Below are 12,569 nucleotides of genomic sequence, written 5' to 3' on the forward strand. Positions count from 1 at the left end.
ATGGTATTTATTTACCCTGTACATATGTATCTGTCACATTATTCCTAAAACTATCAGGGGAAGGGTTAAGATTAGGCAATATTCCCTCTATAATTGGGCACTTTATTAAACTAAAAAGATCTCTTGGAGGATGTAGGTTTTCAGGGTTTTCAATGATGAAAGAAAGATAACTTGTAAAGCAGGTAATAGGTTAAGAAGAGGCAAGATTTCCAGGCATTTGGTGCTCTGGAAAAAGGCTAAAGGTCCACCTTTGAAGTGATTCTATTGTTTCCCATGGATAAGAGATCCCCTAGTTGACGCTATGCTAGTTCCTAGTAGTTTTCTCTCTTCCGCAATGAAGGAAGGAGAAAAGGCTATTGGATTTTGACTTAGTGACACAACATATTTCTCCTCTGACCCTCACCCTGTTTTATCCATGCGTGGTTCTGCTGAAAAATTGCTTTTGAGCTTCAGAAAATTTAAATGTTTATGATTGTACTGGTGGGGAGTCTTACAAGCTTTGACAAAAAACTTGTTATTTCAAGAAAATTTCATTTTATAGACTTTGTCGATTTCCTTCCACTTACAACTTTTAATTGGGTAAGGTACATATACTTTTGGTATGTACTTTTTGTAAAAAAGAAACATAGTAATTTACCATGGCATTTAGTTTCTTAATACCTATTATGAAAAAGTTTGCTAAAACATGATTCTGGCTTTTCCTCCAAATCATAGGAATCTCAAAGCTTTCATAAACCCAGCCACTCTGATGGAAATCTCTGTATTTTACTCACAGCTACTAAGGATCATGTAAGAAGTCTTCTTTGCTATATAGAGGCACCCCAGAGGCATCAAAATCTCTTATGGAGCTTTTGTGTATTCTCAAGGCTGGGAAACTTGAGAGTAGAGTTGTGATGCGCTGTGCATCCTCTGCTTCTCACTCATGAGTCATCACCACTGGATCTTGGCTCCCTCTTCTTCTGAGCCCAGGCACATACTCAGTGTCCTTCTCAACCAGTTCTCCAGGGAGTTAATCAGAGTTGGAATTCTAGATGAAATTTAGTATTTACCTCTCACTTTATTGAGAAAAGTGGGGCTATGATATTCTCAAATTTGCCTTTCTTGAAGTGAGATTTACCCAAGTTGAGCCTGTACAGTACTCTTGGAGTACAGGATTTGTCACACATGGCTAGATATTGAGTCCTGGTTCCAACCCTTACCAGTTGGGAGAGAGTGGGTAAGTCACTTGGCTTCTCCAAGCTTCAGTTTTTTCATCTATGAAGTGATAAGAGGTCCTATCTACTTCAGAATACTGAAGATACTGAAGATAAATAATTTTTATAAAGTGCTTAGGGTACTACCTAACCCAACAGTTCTCAAATTTTTCATCTCAGAATCCCTTTATACTCTTAAAATGTGAGTTTTATGTGGATTATAATTTATCGAAATTAAAACTAAGAAATTTCAAAATATTTACTCATTTTAAAAGTTAACAACCTATTATGTATCAATATAAGTAGCATATTTTAGGAAAAATAACTTTTTTCAAAATAAATGACAATAGTAGTTTATCTGCATTCACTATGTTATATCACACATGCAGCCTCTGGAAAATTTTACTGTACACATATGAAAGAATGATATTGAAAAGGCAAATAATATCCTAGTAATAGTTTGAAAAGAATTTTGACCTCATAGACCCCAGAAAGGGTCTTGGGGACCTCAGACTATACTTTGAGAAGTATAGTCAATAGTTAGCACCTGATAAATTATAGTTTTTAATGATAGATATGGAAACTTTTATAACTAGCAAGTACTATATGAGTATTAGCAATAAGAATTAAAGACCATGGCTTCAAAACTTCTTAGTATAAACTTTTCCTAAAGGGTCTCAAATAAGATTGTGATGCAGATGGAGGAAAAGAAACAACACTGTTTTTCAAATAAATGCTAGTAATCTATAAATGAGTCCTCTGAGTTTTAAAAGGCTCAAATCTTGGCCTTTTGAGTCACACTTCTCTTGCTCAGGCCTGCTTCCACATCTGGAAGTGTACTTTCCCTTCTAATAAAGCTTTTCTTTTCTGCTGTAAATAAATTAAAAAACAAAAATAAAAGGCTCAAAATCTTGCTTTCAGGAATTTGTAAATTAAATATATTATTCTAAATCTTTTGTTTTGTTTTTTTTCCCAGAGAAGAATCTTTCTTTCCCCTAGGGTAATAAGATCTTATTAGCAAGAGAAGTAATTAAAGATTTATCCTGAAACCACTGATAGAGTTGGTATGGGGTTAAAACTGGTAGCCCACTAGTTTTACAGCAGGGGTGTGATCTAGTTGTCACCAAGTTGGACTTTATAATAACAGGTCAATCCTGATTTACTGGTTAGAGAACGTTCATGTAAAGCATTTATTACTGTTTCATTCTTAGATAAAGATTCTTTAAAGTGGTTTTTTGAACCAGTTGGACTGTAAAAACAAATAGCAAATGTGATATGGTAACAGATAATTTATACAAGTTATCTGAACAAGAAATATACATACAATTCATATCTTGACAAGATATATGGATATAGTTTATATCAGATATATGTATACTTTTCAGACATATGGTCCTCTAATTATATCAATTTTCTCTTCCTCTTTTTCTTTGGGGGTGGTGGTGTAGACCATGGGGAATTCATATGCTGGGCAACTGAAATCTGCTCGATTTGAGGAGGCTCTCCACAACTCCATAGAAGCCTCTCTGAGATGTAGTAGTGTGGTACCACGGCCAATTTTTTCCCAGCTATACTTGGACCCTGACCAGCATCCATTCTCGTCTGCAGGTAAGTTTCTCAATCCTATACATTCTTACACTCCTTTTAAAAGATGTAGGCCTTCCAAATCTGAAGAACTGTGAAATAAATTGGTTAATTGTTAGAAAATGCTAGTCTCCCTGTCTTCATATGTCTTTCAGAACTATGAATTTTTCCTTTGGCTATTTTTCCTAAACATCTTTTTATTAAATTAGCTATCATTCTTTTGCTTTCCCAGATGTAAAACCCAAGGTGGAAGATCTGGATAAAGACCTGGTACACCGCTACACTCAAAATGGAAGCCTGGATTTTTCTAACGCTCTAACAGTTAATGAAATGGAAGATGACGAAGATGATGAGGAAATGTCTGATTCAAATAGCCCACCAATTCCCTATTCACAAAAACCTGCCCCAGAAGGGTCTTGCACTACAGATGGTAGGTTTCAGATTTTTTTTCAATCCCTCTAATAGTGAATGGCCAGCTTTCAGTCATTACATGTGGTGCTCAAGGCTGGAAACCAGTAATTACAGAAAGGAATGAGGAATAATTATGCTCTTACATTATTTTCTGTGACTTCATAGCAGATGTCTGTAAGAAAGGCAAGTGTTATCACCCCATCTTACAGATGAAGAAACTGAGATTCACAGCAGTTGATGACTTTTTGAGATGGTATGTGGTAGTGGCAAGCCTAGACTCAGGTCAGGGTTTTTCCAGTGCTCCAGGTACTTCCTGCAACAATAGTACTACTTTAGGAAATTTTTTTAGTGTTTTCTTTTCCTACTTTTTTCCCTACCCTCAGAACAATAACAGAAGTATCAAATGTTTTATATTTACCTTTTCCATTTATTTTGAACACTCATCCAGTATATTGTTATCTATAGAGGAAGAAAATGTACATATTTTGATAATCCCGTTTTATTTTGTCAGCTACCAAAGCTTTAACCACACTTTTAAGAAGAAAATACTAATGTAAAACATTTTCAGTATTTCATGGTTTTGGTGATGTTACAACTTAAATTATACTCTCTTCACTCCATTTAGTGGTGTATAGTGCTGTTTTCTGGCTTTCCCACTCTAGTTAGTATGTGGATTCTACTTTATCCATATAGTATATATATAACTTTTATACTCAGACTGACTTGAACCTGGGGTGATTCTAATGCATTAAAATCTTGGGGGTGGAGGATGAAGAGAAGGAGAAGGAGGGGGTAAGATTTTCAGGACATCCCTTGCACAAAGCTTAGAATGCCAATAACTTATATAACTAGAGATTCAAATATGTAAAGCCAAATGAATGAATGAGTTTGCACTGTTTGAAAGTTTTATTTTCTCCCTGATATCTCTGCCTCTCTCCTTCCTCTTCCCATCCTCCCTCTGTTTCTCTGATAATCTGATAAGCTACAAAGGGCCCCAAATCCTCTACCTAGGGGAGATTTGGAAACCTGAATAACCCTCCTTGTAGTTTATGCCTGATCCATTACTATTGGCCTCTAACAATTAAGTACTGCTGCTCTTTGAGTTGGGCCTGCCTCTAGCACATCATTCCCTATGAATTTACTTTTATATATGATTGGTTACTTTTGCCCCGACTTAATATAGTATAATAAATATCAATTTTCTCATTATTGGTGTAATACAGGCCTTTATACCTGCAGAGGGGTGGGAGGTGACTGACATTAGTTTTCCACTTACCTGTTTTGTATCCATTTTCATGCCTTTTATTTAATTGACCAGTTAGCTCATATTTATCAAGCAATAGCTAGAAGTCAAAATAATGCTTAAAACATTGTTAGATTGTCATTAAGAATTTCGTTATATGTAATAATTAAATAGAACATAGTAAAAGTTTTAGAGGATTATTTAAAAATGTCAAATTTTATACCAAAAAAATGGGGGAGGGGTTCCCCTATTTTTTCTGTGCCCTATATATGGTTTTAGGTTTGCCTTTTGGGGTATCTGGCACTACTGGTATTATATATAACCAGGTATGAAAAGCTGTTTAGAACTCACCAAAATATAAACTCAGTGATCTAGCAGATAGCAAGTGTTTCATGAACTTCAAAACATGAGAACACTAACCTTACCCTGTAGTGATTCTGTAAACTATAAGGGAAGAGTAATTGTTATTTTAAAGATAAAGAAACTTATTCAGGTACAATTTTTCTGAGAAAAAAGAACTATCCCACTCAAGCACAAGATTCAAATTCTAAAACAACCGAAAAACACTAGTTCTGCTGTTAAATTCCATTAGTTGCTTTGGTTTCTTATAACTAATTTCATGTCCATTATTTGTTTTTCCCACTTTAATTCACATGAGAGTGACCATTCAAAATAAAAAGCATAGTTTATAATTTGATATTTATAGTTAGTCCATAGCTGTTTCAATTTGGCTCATTCTAAAGTAATTCCAACAGTCTTCTCACTCAAAAACAGAACAGGCCTGAAATCTTCTTTAATAAAATTGTCAGTGAAATAGGGCAATACAATGCCAAACTTGTTTTAGCAACCCGCCTTCTATGGGAAATCCTGTATTTACTTAAGGCTTTAAAGGAAGGTAAAGCTATTTTTAGAGACAATTTAGATAAGCAGATACTTAACACCTGATGGGCTTCTGGGGTTTACCATTCAGACGTAAATTTTGGTTGCTAATTTCTTATGTAAATTATTGGAATAGTGTAGGTTCCTACCCTGCTGGGAGGCAGTTGATTGTCTAAAGGGGTGAAGGGCAACCAAATTTTGCGTCTCCAAATACTGCCTTGATTACATTCGTTAGTGTTTACAGCTGTTTCAGTAAACTTTCCCCTCCCCCCATTTAGATTACTCTGTAACCTTCAAATTGGAGATAATTGGAGAATGCAAATCTGGTTCTGTGAAGTGAAAACCTTGGCTGTTTTCTTAAGGAAATGCAGATGAAGTTTATAAAGAAGAGCCCTCTACTGTTTTTTTAAAAAAATTAAAATCATTTGCTGCAAAAGTCTTGGATTTAGGGTAACATTTCACTTTTACTCTCAGAAAGTGAAACTATTAGGGGGCACATTTGTCAAATAAATTATTTGTATGCCCACCTCACTGATAATTTTGTTTTGTTTTGTTTTATTTTGCATACTCTTTCCAAGATTTTCCAATAGCCTTTAAAAGAAAGATCAGATCTTTCAGGATCAGTTCAGATGTAATTCAAAATTACCCTACAGGGGAGAGTAAGGTTTCCTTTCATTTTGTTTGCGATTTTAATTGAGATTTAATGTTTGATCTTTATTAGGTGAATAATCTGATATATTTCTAATAGTAGAAAAATAGAACCACCTGTTAACACCAGATATTTGGATAGGTCTTGAAATATAATCACATTTCATAGACTCTTTAGCTATCCACATAGCTTAATTTCAGTCTGTAAAAAAATAAATATGCGCTTTGTATAATGTTTTTCTTAATTGGGGATCCCTAATGATATATTTTCTATATAATTAACTGGTCTAAATCCCAGGAATGAGGGTTTGGAGGAAAGTTAGTCAATAGATACCACAACAAAAGGCCAGACCCTTGGCAGGTGAGCATGTTCCCAGAATAACTTCAAACTGAATTTAGAAAATTTTGCTTGATTTTGTGACCATTTTGGGCCTTGAATTGCTTTCTTTCTGATCTTGTTCCTACACTCATTCTTACTAATATATAATCTTTTGAACCCCTCAGAAAAATTAAAAACTGTCATTATATAGCATGTGATAAAGAATTGATTTTAAGTAGAAAGTATTTATTTTAGATCAACTAATTATTATACTTTTTTTTTTAGGCGAGGCAACCCTTTGTTGACCTCACAGACTGCAAAGACCGTGTCAGCTTACAATCCCATATATTTTTTTTATTTTTTATGCCTACAGCACTTGGTCTTCCTAAGTGGTCTCCCATCCAAGTACTAACCAGGCCCAACCCCGCTTAACTTCCCAGATCAGACCGGACAGGGCTTGTTCAGGGTAGCATGCCCGTAGACTATTATCATACTCTTTGATATTCATGCATACAAGAAAAATGGTCTGTATTTTATCATTTAATAATGGCTGTTTAATTTACTTTAAGTTGGTTATGTAAGAAGAAGCATGTTTTGTTGACAAATTCAAAAATAAATGTTATACTTTTGGGGGGAGGTGAGAAGACTAGCTAAGTGCTATGTATTTAAATGTTTTCCAGTATCAAAAAAGGGTCAAAGTCTACTGTTAATGCCCACATTTTGAATTTCTACATTTTATAATTAAAAGGATATACTAGTTTATTTTTTATAATTTTACATTTTTGAAAAAAAGTTTCAGATGGCTCTTTGCAGAATTTCTCTGCAAATAACATGCTTTTCTCTCCCACATGAAAAGCCAAATCGAATTATAATGACTAAATGTTTTCTGTAATTTTGGTTTTTATGGTGTCCTAGAAACATTGGTGCATTTTATATAATCTTATTTAATGAGTGAGGGTAGCAATCTAACTTTCACATCTAGCAAACAGCATCTTTAGGCACATTTGTAAAATTATTATTTTTGCATTCGTTAGCAGAAGTAGTATTTACTGAGCTTCCCATCATTGACCAACAAATCATTGTGGGTATAAATTAAGCAACATATCAATACTATGACTTGTAATAAAAACAACTTAAAATTGTGTTGTAGTCAAAATCACACTCTGATATATGGTTCAACTCAGTTCTGACCTGAGTTTATTCAACTGCTTCCTACTCTCTCTACAGGTAGGATGGAATGTCCTCAGAACATTCTGTTTTAAAAGTAGGATATTAGAACACAATTTAGGTGGCAATCTGAATCTGTGTTTCTAGGGCCACAATTATTTGTGCTCGAAAAAACACCTTTTAAAATAAAAAAAATAATAATAAAAAAATATGATATGTGAATAGTTATTTATTAGGTTTTTAGAAATTGGTAATGACATCTAAGTTTCACTTACAATTCTCAAGTATCTTGGAATACCTTTATGAATCCATGGGAGTTTGCTAACCGCTTGTTGAGGAATGCTATATCTGATGATCCTGAGGTTCTGGTCTAAAAAGGCTTGTAATAATTTGCAAATTGGTACAAATTGGTACAAACTTTGGTACAAATTGGTACAAATTTACAGTTTCATCTAGTCTATTCTTTCTAATACAGAGTGAGTGAAAGGCATTGAAAGGTTGTATTACTACTTAGTGACATAGAGACAACCCTCCAAGAATTCTGTTTTCCATCAGTAGACAATTGTGAACCTCTCATCACTGAATTTATCTACACAGTTTGGGAAGATATTTTATATGTCCTGCCTTTTAGAGCAAATCATAATAAAGGTGATACCTCTTAGGAGAAATGTGTTTCTAGATTTACTGCCTACGTACAGATTAATAATTTCTTTGATTAAAAAAAAAAACGAGTGCTCCTTTGAGGATTTTAGAATGCCTCCTAGATTTAGTATAAAGTCTTTGTTCACCCCTCAGAGTTTGAGCTTTGGATTATCACTGTTTTTAATTTTTTTTTCTTTTTTTTTGCTAAGTTGAATAGTACATCTGTTTTCACACAGTAAACTTCCCATGTCTTACATCACTGAACATTACTGGACTCATTATTAAGAAACTTGGGCAAGTTTCTTAATCTTTCTGAGCTTCAGTTTCTCCATCTATGAAAAGGAGATAATAGTCCCTACCTAGAGTTGTTGAGAGGTTTAAATAAAATAATCTATACAGTTTAGTACTTACCTAGTTTATGTTAAGTACTCCATAAAATTTATCTTCCATCAATATCATCGTATCATCATTATCATCATCATTATCAATTTAAACTTCCAAAGTTCAAAACAAACTGAATCCTGTTTCTAATGGGGGTGGGAACAGCAGAATTTTTTCAAGGGGTTCTATGTATCCATGGGCTCCAAAAATCCTTGTAAACAATAAATAATATGACTCACGTATATTAATGACTATTTTTCAAATAAATATAGATATTGTAAATAATAAAATACAGAATTATTTAAAATTGTTAAAGAATTCGCAATAACATTTTTATATTATTTTTCTCAATTCATGAATACTAAAAGTTAGATTTGAATTTTTTAATATTAAAAGGGGAATTACAAGCTTGAAATGGTTGAACCCCATTATCCTTATCATTTTAGTCTTTTTCTGTTGACTTTTTCCAATTTTATTATATCTGCTTTTGATGATCCAGACCATATAGTAGATTTATATCCACAACAGCTTTATACCATGTTTGGATGTTGTTTTCTTTTCATTTTAAATATTCTAACTGATGGCATCTCATTGTTTGTTGGCATTTGGTTATACATGGTTCTTCCCTACTTTGTAATGGGTGATAATAATGATGATCTCCTTAGGTTTGTGCGTGAAGAGTTAGATGTCCATCCTCTGTCTCTCATTTCTCCCTGAAATAGCACTTATACTTTTGTTCAGCTGCTTTAGGTTGCCACTGACAGTAACCCAACTCAGACTACCTTAGGTAGAGTGAAGAAGTTATTGGAAGAATTCCAAAGTAAAAAGTGTCTTGACCAAATCATGGGAAAGGCAGATACAGCTGGGTTTCAGTGATCCAAAGTCTGCCAAAACATTCCCCTGGGCCTCCCACCTCTGCTAACAGACTTCTCTCACAGGACAAGGAGCAGAGCTGCCATAGAGCAAACCAAGCAGTGCTTTCCCTAGTTCCCATGTTCAGAATTTTTAGGAAAATGGCTTTGATTGGCTTGATTTATGTCAGGTGCCCACCCCTGGACTGATCAACTATGACCAGAAAGGTGGTATATTACCGTGACCAAGCTTGGATCAGGTGCTAGTATATGAACTTTAAATTTAGTTCTTAATAGTAATTCTCACAAGTAAATCTACCATCCAAATGGGCAATGAAGAGTTGCAACCTCCCTAAACATTTCTCTATACTCTTACTGATTTTTAGGTTTTTGTCAAGCGGGAAAGGATTTACGTTTAGTATCTCTGTGTATGGAACAAATTGACATCCCAGCAGGATTCCTCCTGGTGGGGGCAAAGTCTCCCAATCTTCCTGAACACATCCTAGTGTGTGCTGTAGACAAGAGATTCCTACCAGATGATCATGGAAAAAATGCACTTTTAGGTAAGTATGTCACACCTATAAACTTCTTTTCAAGATGAGGGAGTTAAAATCAAATTTATTTTAAATTATTACAGTAGTTTTCAAAAATCACGGAGTTAGTTGAGGATTATATAGTTCAGTACAAGTATGAAACATTTTTTACTTTAGGAACATCTTAAAAGTTAGCTTTTTATTTTATTCATTCTCCAAACACTCACTTTAATGAAGAGACTTTTTAAACCAGGCAATTTATCAAAAATTAATATTTTGTAAAACAAAATGTGAGTCACTCTCTATAGAGTCATTTATCTGGACTTAATGTTAAATCAACTCTCAGTTATTCATCTGTGGATTATCTACTTTGTAAGCTATTTGTAGGTTTTCCATACTACCTATTATTTCTAACTATACTTGGTTGATGTGATTCTCATTTTATATTTACCATTTAGTTCACCCAAAATAACTAGGGATATATATGTGTGTATAGTATTTATATATGATGTAAAATGTATACTTTTATCTCAGAATTATTTACTTTCTGGTATTTGAGTCTGGGCTTTTTTCACAACATAGTTTCTCTGCATCATGGGAAATAGTGGATTTATTTTTTAAATTATTCTTAATGATTAAAAAGACAAGGGGCACATGAAGTTTGTTGCTTTCTTTGCTACTGTGTTTTCCCTGGAGTTACTTTTGTTTCTCAGAATATCTCTTGCTGTAGATGGACAAATAGAGATTTTCAGCATAAATATCAATAAAAAGGAAAAAGAGAGAAGAGGGCAATGAATTCAAGTATTGTATTGTTTGTGAGCTATATTTTTATTTGTTTTATTTGATGCATTCTTCCTAGCTTTACAATGTCATCAGAAAGTCTAGAAATATATAAATCAATATCTTGAGTCAGAAAGTGACCCCGCACACACTTTATAAATGTTCTTTGAATTACAGTTCAAAGCCTTCTCTTGGTTTATAGTAAAAGAAGTGGCAATTTTTATTTTTCATAATATTTTCATATTATTTTTCTTCTAGTGAACTTGAGTAGATGATTTAATATAGAAGTCTAATGGTAAAATTTACACATTGCACTAAATTAGCAAAGAAAGTCAAAGTACACTTGTTTGTTCATTCATTCATTCAACAGTATTTGTTCAAAAATGTACCATGTGACGGAAATCATGCTAGGCTAAGATGTGGGGGCACAAAAATGATAAGACATAGCCCTTTTCCCACAGAGCTAACAGCCTAGTTGGTTGTAATAAAAACAAACAAACAAACAAAAAACTTTGGGAAACTTCTTTTTAGCAATTTAAAGCATCATAGTTTCATTGAATAAAACAGTCCACATGTGGCTTGACTATAGACAGAAAAAGTTTCATAATTCTTTTTTACTCAATAATTCAAAACTAGATGAATCCTCCTAGTACAGGAGTCCCCAACCCCCAAGCCATGAACCAGTACTGGTTCGTGGCCTCTTAGGAACTGGGTTACACAGCAGGAGGTGATCGGCAGGCAAGTGAAGCCTTGTATTTGCAGCCGCTCCCTGGCACTAGCATCACCACCTCAGCTCCACCTCAGATCATCAGGCATTAGATTCTCATAGCAGCACTGGTCCCTCGTACCAAAAAGGTTGAAGAACACTGTCCTAGAATACACCATGGAAAGGATACAGAAAACACCATCAGAATAATAGATTTCGTAATCCTGTGTAATCAAGAATGAGACCAAAGACTATGGGCTTTGGAACTGGAGCTGGGTTTAAATCCCAGATTTGCACTTAGTACTTTAAGAACTTGAGAAGCTTCTTATTCTCTTGAAGTCTCAGATTCTTCATCTATATAATGGGGCCAATAATGCCTACCTTGCAGGGACGTAAAGATCAAATTAAATTGATGTTTATAAGGCAGCCATTCAGCACAGTGCCTAGCACATTGTACTTGCTCTTTAAATGATATTCTACCATTCTATCATATTTATTAAATACTCTTATAGACATACGACTTTGCTTAATTCTCATATTAATCTTTTATGAACTACTGGGGCCTATCGGAGAAGCCTCATTTTTTGACGCTGTCTAATTATTTTGGCTGAAAGGTTTTTACTGTGTTTTCGGTGTGGTACATCTGTCTTACAAGTGAGGCAGTTTTCTAAGGCATGGTGGTCACACCACAATAGAAGTTGTTCAGAGGCAGTGATTTTATCTTCTTTGTTCTGGGCTGAAAACCTGGTACCTTAAACAATGCCTAGCACATAAAGTACAAGTATTTGTTGGGTGGATGGATGGATGGGTGGGTGGATGCATGGACAGTTGGATGAATAGATGGCTTTAGAAACTTGGCAAACTAGACAGCCATTGAAAATTTTTTTTTTATTTTTGGCCTGCAGCTCAAAGGTATTGGACAAATAACCAGATGCTCTCAAATGCAATCCACATCTAAATATATTTTAAAGAACTTATAAAATTATATTAATGTTTACATTTCTATAAAGTAATAGTTATCAACTAATTACATAGAATTACTAATTTTATGTAACTGATCACAGGTTATATCTCTTGTTTACCACTGTTATTCCAGTGTTTAGTACAATGCCTGGCATATAGGTAGGTAATCAATAAATAATTACTGAATAAATAATAATAAATTGGACTGCCATTTCTAAATGCTCTGAATTGATTATCAGCATTCTGAGATTGGGACATTGTAAGATATT

General features: G+C 34.1%; 1 protein-coding gene and 1 pseudogene across 7 annotated transcripts in view; one reads left to right on the forward strand and one right to left on the reverse strand.

The window, feature by feature from the left end:
• GREB1L (GREB1 like retinoic acid receptor coactivator) overlaps window positions 1–12,569 on the forward strand; it is a 219,994-nt gene that overhangs the window by 113,663 nt on the left and 93,762 nt on the right. For all 7 annotated transcript variants that reach the window (XM_016161519.2, XM_016161775.2, XM_016161923.2 and 4 more), the window contains exons 3-5: window positions 2,642–2,801; window positions 3,010–3,207; window positions 9,705–9,881. In XM_016161519.2, coding sequence (XP_016017005.2) covers window positions 2,645–2,801; window positions 3,010–3,207; window positions 9,705–9,881 — 532 coding nt within the window. In that variant the 5' untranslated portion in view covers window positions 2,642–2,644. The remainder of the gene's footprint in view (window positions 1–2,641; window positions 2,802–3,009; window positions 3,208–9,704; window positions 9,882–12,569) is intronic.
• On the reverse strand, window positions 6,642–6,760 carry LOC118610380 (annotated as a pseudogene).

Source organism: Rousettus aegyptiacus, unplaced genomic scaffold (assembly GCF_014176215.1).
Source record: "Rousettus aegyptiacus isolate mRouAeg1 unplaced genomic scaffold, mRouAeg1.p scaffold_m13_p_12, whole genome shotgun sequence".
NCBI lineage: Eukaryota > Metazoa > Chordata > Mammalia > Chiroptera > Pteropodidae > Rousettus > Rousettus aegyptiacus.